This window comes from Macaca mulatta, chromosome 19, assembly GCF_049350105.2.
Source record: "Macaca mulatta isolate MMU2019108-1 chromosome 19, T2T-MMU8v2.0, whole genome shotgun sequence".
Lineage (NCBI taxonomy): Eukaryota > Metazoa > Chordata > Mammalia > Primates > Cercopithecidae > Macaca > Macaca mulatta.
Genome location: NC_133424.1, coordinates 67,465,387 through 67,487,674, shown reverse-complemented (window position 1 = coordinate 67,487,674; position 22,288 = coordinate 67,465,387). Strand labels below are relative to the sequence as shown.

General features: G+C 58.3%; 2 protein-coding genes, 2 long non-coding RNA genes and 1 other non-coding gene across 6 annotated transcripts; 2 read left to right on the top strand and 3 right to left on the bottom strand.

Moving 5' to 3' along the window:
- Positions 1–1,236: 1,236 nt before the first annotated feature.
- On the bottom strand, positions 1,237–13,563 carry LOC144337353 (uncharacterized). Its single transcript, XR_013410394.1, has 3 exons — positions 13,380–13,563; positions 1,784–4,199; positions 1,237–1,443 (listed from the first exon to the last, which is right to left on the bottom strand). It is a non-coding gene; the product is annotated as an uncharacterized LOC144337353 (long non-coding RNA).
- Positions 1,317–1,420, bottom strand: LOC114674260 (small nucleolar RNA U13). Its single transcript, XR_003725275.2, has one exon. It is a non-coding gene; the product is annotated as a small nucleolar RNA U13 (small nucleolar RNA).
- On the top strand, positions 2,424–20,145 carry DNAAF3 (dynein axonemal assembly factor 3). Of its 2 annotated transcripts, XM_077981905.1 has the most exons (17): positions 2,424–2,601; positions 2,929–3,071; positions 3,465–3,558; positions 6,588–6,745; positions 7,052–7,234; positions 10,433–10,558; positions 10,664–10,786; positions 11,361–11,496; positions 12,307–12,418; positions 13,218–13,292; positions 13,376–14,973; positions 15,403–15,486; positions 15,892–15,933; positions 16,205–16,336; positions 17,114–17,203; positions 17,744–17,920; positions 19,995–20,145. In XM_077981905.1, the coding sequence occupies exons 1-11, from the start codon at positions 2,424–2,426 to the stop codon at positions 13,761–13,763; spliced, it is 1,716 nt and encodes a 571-aa protein (XP_077838031.1). In that variant the 3' UTR covers positions 13,764–14,973; positions 15,403–15,486; positions 15,892–15,933; positions 16,205–16,336; positions 17,114–17,203; positions 17,744–17,920; positions 19,995–20,145. The 2 variants fall into 2 exon arrangements, with proteins under 2 accessions (XP_077838031.1, XP_077838032.1); XM_077981906.1 differs by lacking the exons at positions 15,403–15,486; positions 15,892–15,933; positions 16,205–16,336; ... (1 more) ...; positions 17,744–17,920; positions 19,995–20,145 and having other exon boundaries at positions 13,114–13,292; positions 13,376–14,155.
- On the bottom strand, positions 4,206–7,204 carry LOC144337358 (uncharacterized). The gene is made up of 3 exons (XR_013410399.1): positions 7,163–7,204; positions 6,683–6,963; positions 4,206–4,644 (listed from the first exon to the last, which is right to left on the bottom strand). It is a non-coding gene; the product is annotated as an uncharacterized LOC144337358 (long non-coding RNA).
- TNNI3 (troponin I3, cardiac type) lies at positions 14,792–20,145 on the top strand. The gene is made up of 8 exons (XM_001085820.5): positions 14,792–14,953; positions 15,228–15,240; positions 15,403–15,486; positions 15,892–15,933; positions 16,205–16,336; positions 17,114–17,203; positions 17,744–17,920; positions 19,995–20,145. The coding sequence occupies exons 1-8, from the start codon at positions 14,943–14,945 to the stop codon at positions 20,076–20,078; spliced, it is 633 nt and encodes a 210-aa protein (XP_001085820.1). The 5' UTR covers positions 14,792–14,942; the 3' UTR covers positions 20,079–20,145.
- Positions 20,146–22,288: the final 2,143 nt, after the last annotated feature.

The following is a 22,288-nucleotide window of genomic DNA, read 5'->3' as shown; positions in this document are numbered from 1 at the left end:
TGGGTGACACAGCAAGACTCCGTCTCAAAAAAAAAAAAAAAAAAAAAAAATCGCCGGGCTCAGTGGCTCACGCCTGTAATTCCAACACTTTGAAAGGCCGAGGCAGGCAGATCACCTGAGGTCGTGAGTTGGAGACCAGCCTGACCAACACGGAGAAACCCTGTGTCTACTAAAAATACAGAATTAGCCGGGAGTCATGGCGCATGACTGTAATCCCAGTTACTCGGGAGGCTGAGGAAGAAGAATGACTTGAACCTGGGAGGCGGAGGTTGCAGTGAGCCAAGATGGTGCCATTGCACTCCAGCCTGGGCAACAAGAGTGAAACTCCATCTCAACAAACAAACAAACAAAACAAAAAACATACACACACACACACAAAATAAAATAAAAATACAAAAATTAGCGGGGCGTGGTGGCACACGCCTGTAGTCCCAGCTACTTGGGAGGCTGGGACAGGAGAATCACTTGAACCTGGGAGGTGGAGGTTGCAGTGAGCCGAGATCACGCCACTGCACTCCAGTCTGGGCGTCGCAGCAAGACTCCGTCTCAAAAAATCACTCTGGCTCATTTGCTGAGGAAAGGCATTAATTCTCCAGAGAGAAAGCCAGGATCTGGGGCTCTTGCAGGCTTAGAGCTGGCCTGGGAGAGGCTGGTTAGCCAGGCTGATTCTACAGGAACTGCTGAGGTCTCAGCCTTCATTTCCCCAGTGGGTATTGTCTTCCCAGTACCCAGATCTGCCCTCAGGAGGCAGATCCGCTGTCCCTCTGCCAGCTACACGCTACATTCCCATCTCACAGAGCAGGAGACTGAGGCTCAGAAAGGGTGACTGGTCTAAGCTCATGTGTCTGGGCAAGGAAAGGAGGCAGAGAGCCAAGTTTCCTTGGGCGCTGAGCCCAGTGCGGAGTGCTGGGGTGATCTAGAGATGTGCCTCATTCAGACTCTGCTTTTTTTTTTTTTTTTTTTTTTTTGACAGTGTTGCTCTGTTGCCCAGGCTGGAGTCCAGAGGCGCAGCTCACTGCAACCTCCGCCTCCCGGGTTCAACAGACTCTCCTGCCTCAGCTTCCAGAGTAGCTGGGATTACAGGTGCGTGTCACCACGCCCGGTTGATTTTTGTATTTTTTAAGGTAGAGGCGCTGTTTCACCATGTTGGCCAGGCTGGTCTCCAACTCCTGACCTCAAGTGATCTGCCCACCTCGACCTCCCAAAGTGTTGGGATTACAAGTGTGAGCCACAGAGCCCGGCCGACTTACCCTTATTTTAATGCAGTGCATTTAACTGTACGATTACAGAATTTACCTGTAGTTTTTTAAAATTCATGTCAGAAGGGTAATGTGCCGATGTCGTAACAAGGTTTGAAGGAGGCACATCTCACACATGCGCGTGAACACCAAATCATCCCGCCTAGAAACTACAAAAGGATATAGCTGTAAGTTTAAATTATTGCTTCGTGGCCGGGCGCGGTGGCTCAAGCCTGTAATCCCAGCACTTTGGGAGGCCGAGACGGGCGGATCACGAGGTCAGGAGATCAAGACCATCCTGGCTAACACGGTGAAACCCCATCTCTACTAAAAAATACAAAAAAAAACTAGCCGGGCGAGGTGGCGGGCGCCTGTAGTCCCAGCTACTCGGGAGGCTGAGGCAGGAGAATGGCGTAAACCCGGGAGGCGGAGCTTGCAGTGAGCTGAGATCCGGCCACTGCACTCCAGCCTGGGCGACAGAGCCAGACTCCCTCTCAAAAAATAAATAAATAAATAAATAAATAAATAAATAAATAAATTATTGCTTCGTGCGACAATAACCAGCTTACAAAATCCCTGAATATTTAATGACCTGCACATCAGCGCCCCACCTGTGGGCAGCTCTGGGTGGTAGAGCCCACGTTGTGCTGGGGCGGGGAGCGGGCTCAGAAGCCTGCCGTCTAAAGTCTAGACACTTCACTTTATTTGGGTTGCTCAAAATTCAGTTACGTAGGAGCAAAGGCAGCAGATGGAAAAAAGAAAAAAAAAACAGGAAATAAGATTATGCTCCGTTCACTCTCAATTTTACTCAGCCCAGGGCCCCTCCATTCCAGAAATTTGGACCGACCCTGACTCCGCCCCAACCTGTTTCAGCCCCGCCCCTTCTCCCGTCAGCGCCGTCGTCATGACAACCGCGTCCGCACGTCCTCTTCCCCTAGGGGTGGGGGAAGCCTGGCCCTCAGTGCTCCCATTGGCCAAAAGTTTGTAGGGGGCGGGCCTCGCTCACTTTCATTGGTCAGTTGCTCGCTGTGGTCCCATCCCCCATGCTCCCATTGGTTGATTGATCGAAAAGGGCGGGGACTCTGGGCAGCAGTTGCGGAGTGCCGCGGGTCCACAGTGCTGCACCGAGCAGAGAGGAAGGGGCGTCCCGGGATATTTGGAGGATAAAGGTGTGGGCAGGGTATCATGTGGAGGCAAAGGGGCGAGAAGTGCGGGGCGGTGGGAGGGGAGCGGGGCGGGCAATATGTGGGATTCTCAGAATGTCTTTTCCGCAGGGTGATGACCACACCTGCCGGCTCCGGCAGGGGCTTCGGCTCCGTATCCTGGTGGGGCCTGTCCCCGGCGCTGGACCTGCAGGCTGAAAGTGAGTCCCAGCACGCAAGGTCTGATACACCGTCTGCCTTCCCAGCCTGAGCAGACGGCCTTTTAGAGCTCGTAGTCCCAGCGTCGGTGGCAGGGGGCGCGCTAACGTTCTCCAAGGATCCAACGGCGGAGGGCGCGCTCCCAGGGGCAGCCCCGAGGTCCTGTCTGCAGACTATGAATCCCAGAATACTCGAAGGAAACACCTCCCCTTAGAACCTAGGCCGCAGGCGCGACGCCTACTGGGATTTGTAGTCCATTGTTGCAGGGGATGCTACGGTGTTCGGTCTGCCAACCACCATGGTGCCCCAGCCGGCTTTCATCTTGCCAGGTCCTCCTGTGGACCCAGATTCCCAGGCCGATACGGTGCACAGCACCCCCGAGCTAGACGTGCTGCTTCTGGGCTCTGTGGATGGACGGCACCTGCTGCGGACGCTGTCCCGAGCGAAGCTCTGGCCTCGCAGGAGGTTCAACGTGAGCTGGGATAAAGATGAGAGCCCAGATTCCCGAGTCCTTGAGGGAGGAAGGGATTGGAATTCTAAAACCTCAGGTCCAGGAATGAAGGGGCTGGAGACTCCTAGATCTGAGGGAGGTGGAAGTTGGGAGCGAACTCATGCGTCTTGGGGAAGGAAGGGGCTGGGGTTTGGGACTCGTGGGTTCTGTAGTGAGGAAGAGCTCAAAGATCACGTCTTCTGAGGAATGGAAGGAAAGAGGGCTCTGGGGACCCAGACTCCTGTGTTTGAAGGAAGAGGCTGGTACAGAACTCCTGGGTGTGTGGAAGGAGAGAGCTGAGGGCCTGCTCTCCTGGGTCTCCTAGGGCCCAGGCAAACAGGTCTCAGAATTATTCTACCCTGTCCATCCTTCTAGTTCTTTGTGCTGGAGAATAATCTGGAAGCTGTGGCCCGACACATGTTGATCTTCAGCTTAGCCCTAGAGGATCCAGAGAAGATGGGGCTGCAAGGTCTGTTGCTAGGACCCAGGAATTCTGACTGCTGGTCTCCTCCCCCTCCCTAGAGGGATTCTGGCATTTCAACGGTACAATTAACAAGTTTGGTTATTTTTCCGGGAGGCAGAGGTTGCACTGAGCCGAGATCGCGCCATTGCACTCCAGCCTGGGCAACGGTAGCAAAACTCCATCTAAAAACCAAAAATGTTTGGTATTTTCCAGTGTGGTACCTCTGATGGAAAAAAAAAAAATCATATATATTTATTGATGATGGTCCCCTCTGATGTAATTTGCCATCTTAGAGCCTCAGCTTCTCCTACCTGTAAAATGGGGTTAAATATAATACATCTTAGAACCACTTAGAAAATTCCAGGAGAGGCTGGGTGCAGTGGTTCACACCTGTAATCCCAGCACTTTGGGAGGCTGAGGCGGGTGAATCACGAGGTCAGGAGATCGAGACCATCCTGCTCAACATGGTAAAACCCCATCTCTACTACAAATACAAAAATTAGCCGGGCGTGGTGGCGGGTGCCTGTAGTCCCAGTTACTCGGGAGGCTGAGGCAGGAGAATCCCTTGAACCCGTGAGGCGGAGGTTGCAGTGAGCCAAGATCATGCCATTGCACTCCAGCCTGGGTGACAAGAGCAAAACCTCCATCTAAAAAAGAAAAAGAAAAAGAAAACAGGTTTGTTTGTTTGTTTTTTGAGGCAGAGTCTTGCCCCGTGCCCAAGTTGGAGTGCAATGGCACAATCTTGGCTCCCCATAACCTCTGCCTCCTGGATTCAAGCAATTCTCCTGCCTCAGTCTCCCAAGTAGCTGGGATTACAGGCATGCACCACCATGCCCGGCTAAGTTTTTGTACTTTTAGTAGAGCCAGGGTTTCACCATGTTGGCCAGGATGGTCTCGAGCTCCTGACCTCAGGTGATCTGCCCACCTTGGCCTGCCAAAGTGCTGGGTTTACACGCATGAGCCATCTCACCTGGCCCCAAGAATAAAGGTTTAATTGACTCACAGTTCCACAGGCTGTACAGGGAGCATACATGGCTGTGAAGGCCTCAGGAAACTTACAATCACGACAGAAGGTGAAGGGGATGCAGGCACCTGTTCCATGGCAGGAGAAGGAGCAAGAGAGGCAGCGGGGAAGAGTCACACACTTTCAAACAACCAGATTTTGTCGGAACTCACTATCACGAGAACAGTAAGGGAGAAATCTGCCCCCATGACCCTATCACCTCGCATCAGGCCCCACCTCCAACGTTTGGGGATTACAATTCAACATGAGATTTAGGTGGGACACAGATCCAAACCATATCAGTCATTAATAACCCAGAGAATTCAGAGTACAGATTGTTCAAAGTTCTTAAACAGCTAGAACTAAACTGATCTATTTTACTAAAAGGCACACAGTTCTCTTCTATTAAGTTCTTAAACAACTAACATGAAACTATTTCTTTTTTTTTTTTTGAGATGGAGTCTCGCTCTGTCGCCCAGGCTGGAGTGCAGTGGCCGGATCTCAGCTCACTGCAAGCTCTGCCTCCCGGGTTTACACCATTCTCCTGCCTCAGCCTCCTGAGTAGCTGGGACTACAGGCGCCCGCCACCTTGCCCGGCTAGTTTTTTTTTTTTGTATTTTTTAGTAGAGACGGGGTTTCACCATGTTAGCCCGGATGGTCTTGATTTCCTGACCTCGTGATCCGCCCGTCTCGGCCTCCCAAAGTGCTGGGATTACAGGCTTGAGCCACCGCGCCCGGCACATGAAACTATTTCTATGTCTATGTGTGTATATATATATTATATACAATGAAAGGTATATACACTCATCCCTCAGTAACAGTGGGGACTGGTTCCAGGACCCCTGCAGATACCAAGATCCGAGGATGCTCAAGTCCCTCACAAAATGGTGTAGTACTGCCAGGGGCAGTGGCACACGCCTGTAATCCTAACACTTTGGGAGCCTGAAGTGGGAGGACTGCTTGAGACCATGAGTTTGAGACTGGCCTGGTCAACATAGTGAGACCCCGTCTCTACAAGAAATAAAATATTAGCTGGGTGTGGTAGCTAATGACTAGTCCCAGCTAGTTGGGAAGCTGGAGGGGGAGGGTCCCTTAAGCCCAGGTGGTCGAGGTTACTGTGAACTATGACAGCACAACTGCACTCAGCCTGGGCAACAGAGTGAGACACTGTCTCAAAACAAAAAAAGATATACTCACAAATAGCCTGTACACATCCTCCCATACACCGTAAATCATCTCTAGATTACCTATAATATAGGCCAGGCATGGTGGCTCACGCCAATGCTGGCATCCCAGCATTTTGGGAGGCCGAGGTGGGTGGATCACCTGAGGTCGGGAGTTCTCGACCAGCCTGACCAACATGGAGAAACCCCATCTCTACTAAAAACAAAAACAAAAACAAAATTAGCCGGGATGGTGGCCCATGCTTATAATCCCAGCTACTCGGAAGGCTGAGGCAGGAGAATCACTTGAACCCAGGAGGCGGAGGTTGTGGTGAGCCAAGATCGTGCCATTGGGCTCCAGCCTGGGAAACAAGAGTGAAACTCCGTCTCAAAAAAAAAAAAAGATTACCTATAATATGTAATACAATGTAAATGCTTACACCATATTTTACAATTTGTATTTTTGTTTTACTGTTGTATTGTTATCTTTTGCCCCAAATATTCTGTGTCTGCGGTGAGTGTGGAATCTGCAACTCTAATTCCCTCTTCTAGGTAGTTATTTATTTATTTTAGAGGCGGAGTCTCATTCTGTTGTCCAGGTTGGAGTGCAATGGCACGATCTCAGCTCACTGCAACCTCCGCCTCCGGGTTCAAGCGATTCTCCAGCCTCAGCCTCCCGAGTAACTGCGACTACAGGCGCCTGCCACCTCGCCCACGGCCCTGTTCTTCATGTAGTTTTTGGAATGCGTGGGGAGTTTGCAGGGGTTCATTGTCTTCATTATATGACTATGACCTAACAACATATTAACGGTCTAATTCCTGGGCTCCCTCCTCCGCACATTCCCCCAATTATCTCCCCCTCTCCCTAGAGCGGAGCGAGACCTTCCTGGAGGTGTGGGGGAACGCGCTGCTGCGCCCGCCGGTGGCCGCCTTCGTGCGCGCCCAGGCCGACCTGCTGGCTCACCTGGTCCCGGAGCCCGACCGCCTGGAGGAGCAGCTGCCCTGGCTCAGCCTCCGAGCCCTCAAGGTGCCACCGCCCGGCCTCCATCTGGGATCGGGTGGCCGCGGGAAGAATGGAAGTGCGCAGTCCAAAGGACCTGCGTTGATGGAGCAGGCGGCGGGTTCGGGAGTTCGAGTCCCAGTCCCCGACTCCCACTGTGGGATTTGGCCTGGGGGCAGCAGGTGGCTTCTGCTTTCGGAACCTCAGTTTTTCCATCCGAGAAACGGGGGAATCGTTCCCCTGTTCTGGGATGGAAGAGAGGGTCAATTAGAAGCCGCTCTCCCTGCATCCCTCTCTGCTTCCCTCTCTCCCCACGCGTGCCTCGCCCCGCAGTTCCGCGAGCGGGACGCCCTGGAGGCCGTGTTCCGCTTCTGGGCGGGCGGCGAGAAAGGGCCGGAGGCCTTCCCCATGAGCCGCCTCTGGGACTCGCGGCTGCGCCACTACCTGGGCTCCCGCTACGACGCCCGGCACGGTGTCAGCGACTGGGACCTGCGCATGAAGCTGCATGACCGCGGGGTGAGGGGCACAGGAGGAGGGGCCGGGGGTCTGGACTCCCGGGTCTGAGGGAGGAGGGGCCGGGGGCCTGGACTCCCGGGTCTGAGGGAGGAGGGCCTGGGGGCCTGGACTCCCGGGTCTGAGGGAGGAGGGGCCGGGGGCCTGGACTCCCGGGTCTGAGGGAGGAGGGGCCGGGGGCCTGGACTCCCGGGTCTGAGGGAGGAGGGGCCGGGGGCCTGGACTCCCGGGTCTGAGGGAGGAGGGGCTGGGCCTGGACTCCCGGGTCTGAGGGAGGAGGGGCTGGGGGTCTGGACTCCTGGGTCTGAGGGAGGAGGGACTGGGCCTGGACTCCTGGGTCTGAGGGAGGAGGGACTGGGGGCCTGGACTCCCGGGTCTGAGGGAGGAGGGACTGGGGACCTGGACTCCCGGGTCTGAGGGAGGAGGGGCTGGGGGTCTGGACTCCTGGGATGAGGGAGGAGGGGCTGGGGGCCTGGACTCCCGGGTCTGAGGGAGGAGGGGCTGGGGGCCTGGATTCCCGAGTCTGAGGGAGGAGGGGCTGGGGGTCTGGACTCCCGGGTCTGAGGGAGGAGGGGCTGGGGGCCTGGATTCCCGGGTCTGAGGGAGGAGGGGCTGGGGGCCTGGATTCCCGGGTCTGAGGGAGGAGGGGCTGGGGGCCTGGATTCCCGGGTCTGAGGGAGGAGGGGCTGGGGGTCTGGGCTCCCGGGTCTGAGGGAGGAGGGGCTGGGGGTCTGGACTCCTGGGATGAGGGAGGAGGGGCTGGGGGCCTGGATTCCCGGGTCTGAGGGAGGAGGGGCTGGGGGCCTGGGCTCCTGGGTCTGAGGGAGGAGGGGCTGGGGGTCTGGGCTCCCGGGTCTGAGGGAGGAGGGGCTGGGGGTCTGGACTCCTGGGATGAGGGAGGAGGGGCTGGGCCTGGACTCCTGGGATGAGGGAGGAGGGGCTGGGGGCCTGGGCTCCCGGGTCTGAGGGAGGAGGGGCTGGGGGTCTGGGCTCCCGGGTCTGAGGGAGGAGGGGCTGGGGGTCTGGACTCCCGGGTCTGAGGGAGGAGGGGCTGGGCCTGGACTCCTGGGATGAGGGAGGAGGGGCTGGGGGCCTGGACTCCTGGGTCTGAGGGAGGAGACACTGGGGGTCTGGACACCTGGGTCTGAGGGAGGAGGGGCTGGGGGTCTGGACTCCCGGGTCTGAGGGAGGAGGGGCTGGGGGCCTGGATTCCCGGGTCTGAGGGAGGAGGGGCTGGGGGCCTGGATTCCCGGGTCTGAGGGAGGAGGGGCTGGGGGCCTGGATTCCCGGGTCTGAGGGAGGAGGGGCTGGGGGTCTGGGCTCCCGGGTCTGAGGGAGGAGGGGCTGGGGGTCTGGACTCCTGGGATGAGGGAGGAGGGGCTGGGGGCCTGGATTCCCGGGTCTGAGGGAGGAGGGGCTGGGGGCCTGGACTCCTGGGTCTGAGGGAGGAGGGGCTGGGGGTCTGGGCTCCCGGGTCTGAGGGAGGAGGGGCTGGGGGTCTGGACTCCTGGGATGAGGGAGGAGGGGCTGGGGGCCTGGATTCCCGGGTCTGAGGGAGGAGGGGCTGGGGGCCTGGGCTCCTGGGTCTGAGGGAGGAGGGGCTGGGGGTCTGGGCTCCCGGGTCTGAGGGAGGAGGGGCTGGGGGTCTGGACTCCTGGGATGAGGGAGGAGGGGCTGGGCCTGGACTCCTGGGATGAGGGAGGAGGGGCTGGGGGCCTGGGCTCCCGGGTCTGAGGGAGGAGGGGCTGGGGGTCTGGGCTCCCGGGTCTGAGGGAGGAGGGGCTGGGGGTCTGGACTCCCGGGTCTGAGGGAGGAGGGGCTGGGCCTGGACTCCTGGGATGAGGGAGGAGGGGCTGGGGGCCTGGGCTCCCGGGTCTGAGGGAGGAGGGGCTGGGGGCCTGGACTCCCGGGTCTGAGGGAGGAGGGGCTGGGGGCCTGGACTCCCGGGTCTGAGGGAGGAGGGGCTGGGGGCCTGGACTCCCGGGTCTGAGGGAGGAGGGGCTGGGGGCCTGCGCTCCTGGGTCTGAGGGAGGAGGGGCTGGGGGTCTGGACTCCTGGGTCTGAGGGAGGAGACACTGGGGGTCTGGACACCTGGGTCTGAGGGAGGAGGGACCGGGGGCCTGGGCTCCTGGGTCTGAGGGAGGAGACACTGGGGGTCTGGACACCTGGGTCTGAGGGAGGAGGGGCTGGGGGCCTGCGCTCCTGGGTCTGAGGGAGGAGACACTGGGGGCCTGAACTCCCGGGTCTGAGGGAGGAGGGGCTGGGGGTCTGGACTCCTGGGTCTGAGGGAGGAGGGGCTGGGGGTCTGGGCTCCCGGGTCTGAGGGAGGAGGGGCTGGGGGTCTGGACTCCTGGGATGAGGGAGGAGGGGCTGGGCCTGGACTCCTGGGATGAGGGAGGAGGGGCTGGGGGCCTGGGCTCCCGGGTCTGAGGGAGGAGGGGCTGGGGGTCTGGGCTCCCGGGTCTGAGGGAGGAGGGGCTGGGCCTGGACTCCTGGGATGAGGGAGGAGGGGCTGGGGGCCTGGGCTCCCGGGTCTGAGGGAGGAGGGGCTGGGGGCCTGGACTCCCGGGTCTGAGGGAGGAGGGGCTGGGGGTCTGGACTCCCGGGTCTGAGGGAGGAGGGGCTGGGGGTCTGGACTCCCGGGTCTGAGGGAGGAGGGGCTGGGGGCCTGGACTCCCGGGTCTGAGGGAGGAGGGGCTGGGGGCCTGGACTCCCGGGTCTGAGGGAGGAGGGGCTGGGGGCCTGCGCTCCTGGGTCTGAGGGAGGAGGGGCTGGGGGTCTGGACTCCTGGGTCTGAGGGAGGAGACACTGGGGGTCTGGACACCTGGGTCTGAGGGAGGAGGGACCGGGGGCCTGGGCTCCTGGGTCTGAGGGAGGAGACACTGGGGGTCTGGACACCTGGGTCTGAGGGAGGAGGGGCTGGGGGCCTGGACTCCTGGGTCTGAGGGAGGAGACACTGGGGGTCTGGACACCTGGGTCTGAGGGAGGAGGGACCGGGGGCCTGCGCTCCTGGGTCTGAGGGAGGAGACACTGGGGGCCTGAACTCCCGGGTCTGAGGGAGGAGGGGCTGGGGGTCTGGACTCCTGGGTCTGAGGGAGGAGGGGCTGGGGGCCTGGACTCCCGGGTCTGAGGGAGGATGGTGTAGGGGTCCCTCCATGGTGGGTTCATTGAGGGGTCCCTTCTTCCTGCCCCCCACCCCAGGCCCAAGTCATTCACACCCAGGAGTTCCGACGCTGGCGGGACACAGGCGTCGCCTTTGAACTCAGGGACTCCAGCGCCTATCACGTGCCCAACCGGACCCTGGCGTCGGGTCGCCTCCTGAGCTACGTGCGTGTCCACTGCCTGTCCTGGCCCACTGCTGCTTCTCGGAGACCCAGGAGTCAGGGTCCCCAGCCTCGACCTCACCCGCCTCCTCTCTCCCTCCTTTTCCAGCGCGGGGAGCGCGTGGCAGCGCGCGGGTACTGGGGGGACATCGCCACAGGGCCCTTCGTGGCCTTCGGCATCGAAGCCGACGACGAGAGCCTTCTGCGGACCAGCAACGGACAGCCGGTCAAGGTGCGCGGCGAGGCTGGGACTGGGGGTGGGAGTGGGGCTGGGGGTGGGGCTGGGGGTGGGGGTGGGGGTGGGAGTGGGGCTGGGGGTGGGGTGGGGCTGGGGGTGGGAGTGGGGCTGGGGGTGGGGCTGGGGGTGGGGGTGGGGCTGGGGGTGGGGGTGGGGCTGGGGGTGGGGCTGGGGGTGGGAGTGGGGCTGGGGGTGGGAGTGGGGCTGGGGGTGGGGCTGGGGGTGGGGGTGGGGCTGGGGGTGGGAGTGGGGCTGGGGGTGGGAGTGGGGCTGGGGGTGGGGCTGGGGGTGGGGGTGGGGCTGGGGGTGGGGTGGAGCTGGGGGTGGGTGGGTGCGCAAGACCCCGCCTCCACCGCAGGCCCCGCCCCAGCTCCAGACCCAACCCGTCGCTGGGCGGGGACGACTCCATTCAGGGAACAGGCCCCATCCCCGCGGGATAGGTCTCGCCCCACTTCACATCCTCCAAGCAGCTGCGGGAGTTCTAGTCCTGGACCGAGGACTCCCCGCGTTCTAAGCCCCGCCCCGCCATCCCGGCCCCGACGTCTGGCCACGCCCCTTCTACCCCTAGACTGCCGGGGAGATCACGCAACACAACGTGACAGAGCTGCTCCGCGAGGTGGCCGCCTGGGGGCGCGCGAGAGCCAGCCGGGGGGACCCGGAGGAGCAGCAGCGCTCGGAGGCAAGCCCGGAGCCAGGGACTCCAGGTAAGTCCCAGGTAGGCCAGGACTCCAGGTAAGCCAGGGACTCCAGGTAAGCCACGGATAACAACAGGTAAGCCAGGACTCCAGGTAAGTCCCAGGTAGGCCAGGGACAACAGGTAAGCCAGGGATAACAGGTAAGCCAGGGATAACAACAGGTAAGCCAGGACTCCAGGTAAGTCCCGGGTAGGCCAGGGACAACAGGTAAGCCAGGGACTCCAGCCTCCAAGTGTTTCACACTGGAGTGTGGACTGACATGATTTGGAATGCCTGGGCAAGTGACGGCTTCTTGATATTCTGTCTTTTCCTCTCTTCTCTTTCTCTCCCTTTCCTAAATTCTGAGAGCATGCTTAGGATTCTGAATTCCACTAGTAGAATTCAATCTTATCTGCAAAGGGCTAAGCTATCCAAGAATATTCTCACAGGGTGCTGGGTCCCAGCCCTCCCTTGAACACCATCCTGCACCCCGGATCCGCGCTGGGCCTCCTTCCAGCCATCCTCCAACCTGGCCCTCCCTGAGTGTCTGTCCGACAGGGCATGTCACATGTGGCCCTGGCCACCCACCCTCTTTCCCTCTCTAGTCTCAGTTGCCTGATCTGTACAGTGAGCCTCTGCCTGCTGGGCTGATCTTCCCAGAATTTTCCAGGAATCCACCTCAGAGGAAAGATTTTTTTAAAAGCTTCAAGAGGACAAAAAGTGTTATCTCCAAGTCCTGTGTGCCTGCCCAGCTCTGCCCAGCTCTATATATCTCTCTGGCTTTCTGCCCTCATGGCTCTGCCCGTCAGAGGTGACCCCTCTATCCCCTTCCTCCGGCAGCCCCCACTCCGGAATCATTCACTGTCCACTTCCTGCCGCTCAATTCTGCTGAGACTCTCCACCACAAGAGCTGCTACAATGGCCGGTTCCAGCTCCTCTATGTGGCCTGTGGGTAAGCAGGAGGCGTCTGTGCTCACAAAGACCCAGGATCAGGCCCCCAGCCCCTCCTCCCTCAGACCCTGGAACCCAAGCCCCAGGCCCTCCTCCCTCAGATCCAGGAGTCCAGGCACCCAACCCCTCCTTCCTCAGACCCAGGAGTCCAGGCCCCCAGCCCCTCCTCCCTCAGACCCAGGAACCCAAGCCCCAGCCCCTCCTCTCTCAGACCCAGGAGTCCAGGCCCCTAGCCCCTCCTCCCTCAGACTCTGGAACCCAAGCCCCTCCTCCCTCAGACCCAGGAGTCCAGGCCCCTAGCCCCTCCTCCCTCAGACTCTGGAACCCAAGCCCCTCCTCCCTCAGACCCAGGCGTCCGGGTGCCCCAACCCCTCCTCCTTCAGACCCAGGAGTCCAGCCCCTCCTTCCTCAGACCCAGGAGTCCAGCCCCAGCCCCTCCTCCCTCAGACCCAGGAGTCCAGGCCCCCAGTCCCTCCTCCCTCAGACCCGGGAGTCCAGGCCCCAGCCCCTCCTCCCTCAGACCCAGGAGTCCAGGCCCCCAGCCCCTCCTCCCTCAGACCCAGGAGTCCAGACCCAGCCCCTCCTCCCTCAGACCCAGGAGTCCAGACCCAGCCCCTCCTCCCTGGTCCCTGAGTCCAGACCCAGCCCCTCCTCCCTGGTCCCTGAGTCCAGACCTCCTGCTCCCTTCTTTCCCAGGACCCAGACTCCAGTGTTGCAGCCCCTCCTCCCTCAGTGTCTGGGTTCCCAGAGCCCCCTCCTCCCTCAGCTGAGTCTCGGCTTGTCCTCGGTCCTCACTGCAGGGTGGTCCATCTTCTCAGCCCCGAGCTTGGGGCCTGTGTGGCACCTGGAGGGAACCTGATTGTGGAATTAGCCCGGTGAGCCAGTGGGGTGGAGGGCGGGGAACATCCCGGCTGGGGATCAAAATCTGGGTCCCTGACATGGCGCTTCCCATCTGCAGATACCTGGTGGACGTGCGGCAGGAGCAGCTGCAGGGATTCAACACCCAGGTCGGGGAGCGAGCTCAGGCAGCGGGATTTGCTCCACAGACCGGGGCCAGGCCCTCAGAGACCTTCGCACGTTTCTGCAAGTCCCAGGACTCGGCTCTGGGCAGCACTGACCCAGCTGTGGAACCCAGAACTCCGTCCCTTGACGTCCTGGCCCAGCCTCTTGAAGCCAGCAGCCCAGCCCCTGAGGGCCTGACCCAGCCTCTGGAGGGCGGGACCCCACACTGGGAGCCCTGCCAGCTGCCCTCTGAGTCTCCAGGTTCACTCTCAGAGGTTCTGGCTCAGCCCCAAGGGGCTTTGGCTCTGTCCAACTGTGAGTCACACTCCAACACTGGAGTCTGACCCAACCCCTAGATACCCCTTATCTCCAACTTCCAAAGTCAGGTTGTAGGATGAGAACCCGCTGATACCATCCTAAGCTGGCTGCTAGAGTCCCCAATTTTATTCTAATCATTCCCACTCAGTACCCGCCACCCCCACCCTGGGAGTGTTGATAGAATTTCAAATTCTATTTTTGAGATTCTATTTCTAGAATTCTAGATTGTTCTCTCAGAATTCCAAATTCCACTTCTGAGGCCCTGAACCCAGTCTAGGATCGGACCCTGAGTCTCAAGCCCTTGACTTTGGCCCCCTTGTTCCCAGGCACCCTGTGGCTGGCTGGGGGCTGGGGTGTCTCCTCACCAGGGCCTGGTCAGCACCCAGATGGTTCAAGTAAAGCAAGTTATGTCCACCTCTCTGTGTGTCCAAGTGTCTTTCCTGTCCTATGTCCGTCTCCAGGGCTGGGAGAGAAAGACCCAGGAGTGGTGGACAGAGGAAGCCAGAAACCAGATTCCTGGGTTTCCGGGACTTGACCAGTGGGTCTAGGGAGGACAGGACTGGGGTCTGGACTGCTGGGTCTGAGGGAGGAGGGGCTGGGGGTCTGGACTCCTGGGTCTGAGGGAGGAGGGGCTGGGGGCCTGGACTCCTGGGTCTGAGGGAGGAGGGGCTGGGGGTCTGGACTCCTGGGTCTGAGGGAGGAGGGGCTGGGGACCTGGACTCCTGGGTCTGAGGGAGGAGGGGCTGGGGATCTGGACTCCTGGGTCTGAGGGAAGAGGGGGCTGGGGGCCTGGACTCCTTGTCTGAGGGAGTGGCTGGGGTCTCCCAGGGTCCTAGGACTGAGGAAGGAGGGGGCTGGGAGGTTGGGCATTCTGTGGGTCTGAGGGAGGAGGGGTCTAGGACTCCAGGATCAGAGGGAGGAGGGTCCGGAGTCCTGTGCCCCGAGGTGGCTGGTGATCCAGCTGGAGCAGGGCCCACCCCACCCCTCACGTGCCCCGTTATCTCGCATGGTGGGCAGGGGAGGAGGAGGTGACAGTATATTTAGTCTCTGTCCTCGCCCTTTATCTCAGTGTCCTCGGGGAGTCTCAAGCAGCCGGGAGGAGACTGACGGTCCCTGGGACCCTGAAGGTCACCCAGGCGGTCCCCTCACCGACCCTCCAAACGCCCCTGTCCTCACCTCCTGCCATTCCCGGCCTGAGTCTCAGCATGGCAGATAAGTGAGTGATGCCCCAAGGCAGTGGGAGTTGGGGGCGACCTCTCAGGTTCCCAAGAGGGGTCAGAGCTGAGAGGCTGGACCCCTGGCCTGTGAGGTAGGGGTAGGGGCTCTTGGTTGAAGAAAGGAAGCGGGTTTGCGAGTCAGACTCCTGGAACCAGAGGAAGGGGAAGCGGTGTCCCCCGACCTCTTGGTCAGAGGGGCTTCCGGGGGTCCCTTAGGAGACAGACAGGACACAGCCCACCACTAACCCCCATCCCCGGTTTCTCTCCTTCCAGGAGCAGCGATGCGGTGAGAGCAGCAGGCTAAGGCGTGGCTGGGACCCCCAGGGCCAGGGTGGGCGCTGCAGTGAGGGGTCTGGGGCGGGAGGCTGCAGCCCTAGCAGAGGGTGCGGTACGGTAAGGGCTGGGTGGGGTCTTGGTGGTGATGGGGTCCCCACTCCTCCAAACCCAGGCTGGGGAACCTCGCCCTGCACCAGCCCCAATCAGACGCCGCTCCTCCAACTACCGCGCTTACGCCACGGAGCCACACGCCAAGGTGGGAAGGGGCTTCCTGGGGGCCGAGTACAGGCGCTGGAAGGACCCGAGACCTTAGGAGTGGGGGGAGGAGCCAAGGCTACGAAGGGGGCGGGGACTACGCGGAGAGGCTTCAGGGGCGGAGTTTTGCAAAGGGTCACACTCGGATTGGTGACAGCCGCCTGTGGGCGTAGTTCCGTTGCCCTTGGATTTCCTTAGGGATAGATGGGAAGTGCCTATCCAAAGCCAGAGACCCGGATTGGTGGATGGGAATGAGGGGCGTGGCCTGTCATAGACTCAGGGCGCAAGTTGGAAGTGGGCCCAAATCTGGACCGGCTGGGGTTGCTGGGGGTGCCTTGAGGTCCCCTCCACCGTCGTCTCCGGATCCCCCTCCATGATGCTTCCTTGCTCCATCTCACCCTGGCAGAAAAAATCTAAGATCTCCGCCTCGAGAAAATTGCAGCTGAAGGTGAGCACGGGAGGTCCAGGGAAGGAGCAGGCACGTGCTCAGGGGGCGGAGCTTGAGAGTGGGTGGGGCTTTCGGGGTAGGTGGGCGGGAGTGGGCGGGGGTTTGGCCGCTCGGGGCGTGGCTTTATCGGGGAGTCCTGCTCCGGGTGGGGCGGGGCCTTGGAAAGGTGGAGACGAAACTCGAGGGTTTAGAAGGGCAGACGGGGTTCCCTACGCCTGGTCTTTTTCCTGATGCCCCGGGTGGGCTACGCTTCCCTCCCACCCCTCCGCAGACCCTGCTGCTGCAGATTGCAAAGCAGGAGCTGGAGCGAGAGGCGGAGGAGCGGCGCGGAGAGAAGGGGCGCGCTCTGAGCACGCGCTGCCAGCCGCTGGAGTTGGCTGGGCTGGGCTTCGCGGAGCTGCAGGTACCGGCTCCCAAGGCAGGTACTCCTGCCCAGCCTGGGATCCGAGGTTTCTAGTCCCCGGAATTCAGCAGAACAGCCTCTGTCCCCTCTTCTGCTCGGGACCCAGGCGTCCAATATGTCTGTCCTTACCCAATTCTATATGGTTCGTGGGACTCCCGGCCCCTAACACCCTTTGTGTGCAGGTCTCTGGAGTCTTGGCTCCAACCTACTCCTTCAGGATCATGTGGCCCTCCTACCCCAGACAGGGTCCAGGCCCCAGCCCCTCCTCCCTCAGACCCAGGAGTCCAGGCCCCAGCCCCTCCTCCCTCAGACCCAGGAGTCCAGGCCCCAGCCCCTCCTCCCTCAGACCCAGGAGTCCAGGCCCCAGCCCCTCCTCCCTCAGACCCAGGAGTCCAGGGCCCAGCCCCTCCTCCCTCAGACCCAGGAGTCCAGGGCCCAGCCCCTCCTCCCTCAGACCCAGGAGTCCAGGCCCCAGCCCCTCCTCCCTCAGACCCAGGAGTCCAGGGCCTCAGCCCCTCCTCCCTCAGACCCAGGAGTCCAGGGCCTCAGCCCCTCCTCCCTCAGACCCAGGAGTCCAGGCCCCAGCCCCTCCTCCCTCAGACCCAGGAGTCCAGGCCCCAGCCCCTCCTCCCTCAGACCCAGGAGTCCAGGCCCCCAACTCCTCCTCTCTCAGACCCAGGAGTCCAGGCCCCCAGCCCCTCCTCCCTCAGACCCAGGGGTTCAGGTCTCCAGGCCTCCAGGCTTCCCCCAAAAACACACACCACGTTCCTCCTCCAGGACTTGTGCCGACAGCTCCATGCCCGTGTGGACAAGGTGGATGAAGAGAGATATGACATACAGGCAAAAGTCACCAAGAACATCACAGAGGTGGGACGCATGGGCAGCTCGGGTACCTTCGGGGTAGTGAGATACCTGGTATTTGGTCTCTGCCTGACCCCTTGCAGCTGCTTTTGGCTGCACATCCCAGGAGACCCAGGACAACTGTGAGCCTGGCAGGGCTGGGGCAGAAGGATGAGTACAATATAGTCAAGGAAAGCTGTTGTAGGCAGAGGGAACAGCACATGGAAGGCCATGGGTTGGGAAACAGAAAATATCTTAGTGAACATTTTCAGGGCATCACATGTTGGTAAATTAGCTCAGGCATTGGCCAGGGAATTGTGATTTGCATGTAGCTGGACCAGGTTATGCCAGTGGTTTTGTGAGGTGAGGCTGGAGCGTATGAAGAGGGGGATTCAGTTCCAGGATTAGAAGCTTAGACTGGGAGCCTAAGCTGGGAAGAGACTGGATGAGGCCTTGGTACTGGAAGATGAGATAAGGAGAATAAAAAAGGAGTGTAGGGTGGAAGAGTTGGGTGAGGGGGAAATGGAGGCAGGAGTATCCACACCCCTGTATACTGCCTCCCCCCAGATCGCAGATCTGACCCAGAAGATCTTTGACCTTCGGGGCAAGTTTAAGCGGCCCACCCTGCGGAGAGTGAGGATCTCTGCAGATGCCATGATGCAGGCACTGCTGGGGGCCCGGGCTAAGGAGTCCCTGGACCTGCGGGCCCACCTCAAGCAGGTGAAGAAGGAGGACACCGAGAAGGTGAGTGTGGGCTAAGGCCAGGAAAGAGAATGCTGAGGGGAAGGGCTGTGGGTACCAACAACCCTGGGGCCTAGCTGGAGGGCAGACGGTGCTTGAAGTTGGGGGTAGAAGCAGCTAGCTAGTATGGGGTCCTCCAAAATGCAAGAGGAAGACAGGAAGTGCATTAGGGCTACAGGAAGTCCATGTAAGAGCAAAGAGGTGCATGAAGGGCTGGGTGCAGGGGCTCATGCCTGTAATCTTTGAGATTTAAAAATTTTTTTTTTAATTTCCTTTTTTTTTTTGAGATGGAGTCTCTGCTGCCCGGGCTGGAGTGCAATGACACCATCTCGGCTGCTGGAGTGCAGTGACGCCATCTCGGCTCACCGCAACCTCCGCCTCCCAGGATCAAGTGATTCTCATACCTCAGCCTCCCAAGTAGCTGGGACTACAGGTGCACACCACCACGATATTGTTTTAATTTCTACAAATTTCTTTTTAAAATTGATTAGTCATGGTGGTGGCATGCAGCTTCTCAGGAGGCTGAGGCAGGAAGATCGCTTGAGCCCATGAGATCGAGGGTGCAGTGAGCTATGACTGTACCACTGCACTCCAGCCTGGGCAACACAGTAAGACCCTATCTTAAAGAAGAAGACAGGAAAGACAGGAGTGGATGCCTGAAACCATGGATTGTACTGAACCCTATATATAATTTTTTTCCTATACAAACCTACGTACCTATGATAAAGTTTCATTTCTAAATTAGACACAGTAAGAGATTAACAATAAATAATAATAAAAGAAGGCTGGGCATGGTGGCTCATGCCTGTAATCTCAACACTTTGGGATGCTAAGGCGGGCAGATTGCTTGAGCTCTGGAGTTCGAGACCAGCCTGGGAAACATGGCGAGACCCCGTCTCTACAAAAAATACAAAAGTTGCCAGGTGTGGTGACTCACACCTGTAATCTCAGCGCTTTGGGAGGCCAAGGCAGGTGGATCATAAGGTCAGGAGTTTGAGACCAGCCTGGCCAACACAGTCAAACCCCATCTCTAGTAAAAATACAAAGATTCGCTGGGTGTGGTGGTGGATGCCTGTAATCCCAGCTACTTGGGAGGCTGAGGCAGGAGAATTGCTTGAACCTGGGAGGCAGAGGTTGCAGTGAGCTGAGATCTCACCACTGCACTCCAGCCCTGGCAACCGTGGGAGACTCCATCTCAAAAAAAAAAAAAAAAAAAAAAAGTTAGCTGGGCATGATGGCACACACCTGTAGTCCCAGCTACTCAGGAGTCTGAGGTGAGAGGATAGCTTGAGCGCAGGAAGTTGAGGCTGCAGTGAGTCGAGATTGCACTCCAACTTGGGTGAGGGAACCAGACCCTGTCTCAAATAATAATAATAATAGTAAAATAGAACAATTATAACATATTGTAATAAAACTCATATGAATTGGTCTCTTTCTCAAAATATCCTATGGCCCTGTAGTCACCCTTCTTTTCCTTGTGATGTGAAATGACAGTGCCTATGTGCTGAGATGAAGTGAGGTGGATGACATAGGCATTGTGACCTAGCATTAGGCTATGTCCTATGAGAATCCATCAAACTTATGAATTATTTCTGGAATTTTCCATTTAATATTTTTGGGCCATGGTTTACTGAAACCACATAAAGTAAAATTGCAGATAAGGATGAACTACTACAATAAGAAGGAAGGAGACAGGAAGTGCATAAGGCAGACAGAAAGTGTAGGGGAAAGATAGGAAGTGCAGGAAGGAGACAGGAAGTGGATAAGGAAAGACAGAAAGTACATGAGGGAGACAGGAAGTGCATGGGGAAAGACAGGAAATGCATGAGAAAAGACAGGAAGTGCTGGGGAAAGACAGGAAGTGCATGAGGGGGACAGGAAGTGCATGAGGGAGACAGGAAGTTATGGGGAAAATTGGCGGGGATTATCTTGAAAAGATGGGAAGTGCTCCAGAACTAGACACTTAGACAGGCATCCAGGGTAGAGTGGCCCCACAGGCTGGAGGGAAGACAGGGATTCTTGAGAGACTGGAGACCAGGAAGAGACCCTAATCTCTGACTCTATCGCCATCCTCCAGGAAAACCGGGAGGTGGGAGACTGGCGCAAGAACATCGATGCACTGAGTGGAATGGAGGGCCGCAAGAAAAAGTTTGAGGGCTGAGTCTTCCTACCTACTGCCCCCGCCCTGAGGAGGGCCCTGAGGAATAAAGCTTCTCTCTGAGCTGAAAGTGACTCCATGTCTATTACCCAGGGCTTAGGCAGGAGAGAGATGGGAAAACTGAGGGCAGGGCTCCCCCAAAGTCACACAGCAGGTCGGGGACCAGATGGATCTCCCATGTGGAGCACTCTTGGCTCTGTTATCAAAAAGAATTCCAGGGTTCATGAATTTGGAGAGGGGAGCTTTGTTTCTTAAGAAGCAGATCACAACCTGCAAACTGGAAGCGTGGCTTCTTGCCAAAAAACAGAAGCAGGCACTTTAAGGGAGGGAAGGGCAAGGCAGGAATTTACGCTGAGTGGGTTGGCTACGTGCACGTATTCAACTGGTTATAGAAGGAGCTATGAATATTCATGGACAGGTGGACACACACATGTGTGACAAGCAAACATGCATTTTTTTTTTTTTTTTTTTTGAAATGGAGTCTTGCTCTGTCACCCAGGCTGGAGTGCAGTGGCACAATGTCAGCTAACTGCAACCGCCACTTCCTGGGTTCGAGCCATTCTCCTGCCTCAGCCTCTCCAGTAGCTGGGATTACAGGCATGCACCACCAGGCCCAGCTAATTTTTGTATTTTTAGTAGAGACGGGGTTTCACCATGTTGGCCAGGCTGGTCTCGAACTCCTGACCTCGTGATTCACCAGCCTCGGCCTCCTAAAGTGCTGGGATTACAGGCGTGAGCCATCGTGACTGACGACAACTATGCATTTTACATGGTGGTGGAGGCTTAATATTTAAGTGCATCCCATTGAATGCATTCGTATGGAAACATGAAGCAGGCATATGAAGGCACCCAGTGCACAGCCTCTGTCAAAAGTCAGAACCAGTCTGTGGTCCGTGGTATCTTATCAGGAGAAAGTTACTGAAATCAGTCTCTCATTCAACTAATGTTGTAGCTATGCGTTGTGGAACAGGGGGTTCAGTTAGTCAGCATCTGGCAATGGATGGCTGCAATTGTTGTAATATTGCATATCTTGAGGCCAGTGTTTGTTTAGCTGCTAGAAAAAGGAAAAGCCTTGTGGCAATTAGAACATAGTTTATTATATAAGTGTAGGGATGCGTGACTTAACCCTTGCCTGGCATGGCCTCAGGTCTTGTTTATAATTTGGTATCTTATTGCCACAAACAGTTCATTCCATCAGTCTTCTGATCTCTATTGTCACAGCACCTCTGGCCCATGTGGAGTGCACAGAGATGCCAAGACTAAAGCTCAAAGAGAGAGACACACAGAGAAACAGATAGGCAGAGAGACATACTGGCAACAGAGGGACTGAGTTGGGAGTAGAGAGAGAAGGAGCCAGACAAAGACCCAAAGAGAGAGGGAGAAAATACCATGGATGCATAGAAGGAAGTGCAAAGAAAGGAGAAAAGAGAGGCAGAGGTATAATCACAGCAAGGTGCGGAGACGTGGAGACCCTATAAGAGAGGGAAATGGAGAGCCACAGAGCGGGAACTGCGGGCACTAAGACATGGAGAGAACTAGAAAGACAGAGACATGAACATGGACACAGAGACCCAGAGCCAAAAAGAGACAGAAATGGGGTCACAGGTGGACAGAAATGCACAGAGAAACTGTGAGCCTCCACGGACACAAACGCTGAGAGGGGCAGACATGCAGAGACAGCCACAGAAATGCAGAGACAAAACCACCTAGAGACACATGCCAAGAAACACACTGAGGGACCCAGAAAGAGACAGATGCAGAGAGAGCCCAAGACAGACCCCAGCGAGAGGCCCCAGGAAACACAGAGACGGACCACGAGAGGCAGAGGTACTGAGAGGTACTGAGAGGCGAGGCGGGGAGGGGAGGAGGCCTGCTCTCCAGGGCCGGCTTGAACCCAGAACTCAAGGTCATGGCTTGGCTAGGAAGCGCGAGGGGGACACCAAAAAGATCAGTGTTAGATGGAGGTGGGGAGGGAGGGGAGGTTTCACCCTAATTGACACCCCCTCTCCCTCCCCCTCCCCACACCTGCTTCCCGGCTTTAGTGCCTGTTGTCACCAGGATGGAATCCTGGTGGCAGACAAAAGGGTGGGGGTGGGGAGGGGGAGACAAAAAGATGGACAGAGACAGAGGGGGAGACGAAGAAGTGGAGACAGACACACAGAGATACACAGATGGAGAGCCACAGACACAACAGAAACGGGGGTCCAGAAAGA

What these genes read in the sequence shown, in the direction of transcription:
- DNAAF3 (XM_077981905.1), top strand. Translation starts at nt 2,424, where the DNA reads ATGTGGAGGCAAAGGGGCGAGAAGTGCGGGGCGGTGGGAGGGGAGCGG. An exon ending in TCAGCCTCCGAGCCCTCAAG is followed by an intron (nt 6,746 to 7,051) that starts GTGCCACCGCCC and finishes CTCGCCCCGCAG; the next exon opens with TTCCGCGAGCGGGACGCCCT. An exon ending in TGAAGCTGCATGACCGCGGG is followed by an intron (nt 7,235 to 10,432) that starts GTGAGGGGCACA and finishes CCCCCACCCCAG; the next exon opens with GCCCAAGTCATTCACACCCA.
- TNNI3 (XM_001085820.5), top strand. An exon ending in CCACGGAGCCACACGCCAAG is followed by an intron (nt 15,487 to 15,891) that starts GTGGGAAGGGGC and finishes TCACCCTGGCAG; the next exon opens with AAAAAATCTAAGATCTCCGC. An exon ending in TGGGCTTCGCGGAGCTGCAG is followed by an intron (nt 16,337 to 17,113) that starts GTACCGGCTCCC and finishes TTCCTCCTCCAG; the next exon opens with GACTTGTGCCGACAGCTCCA.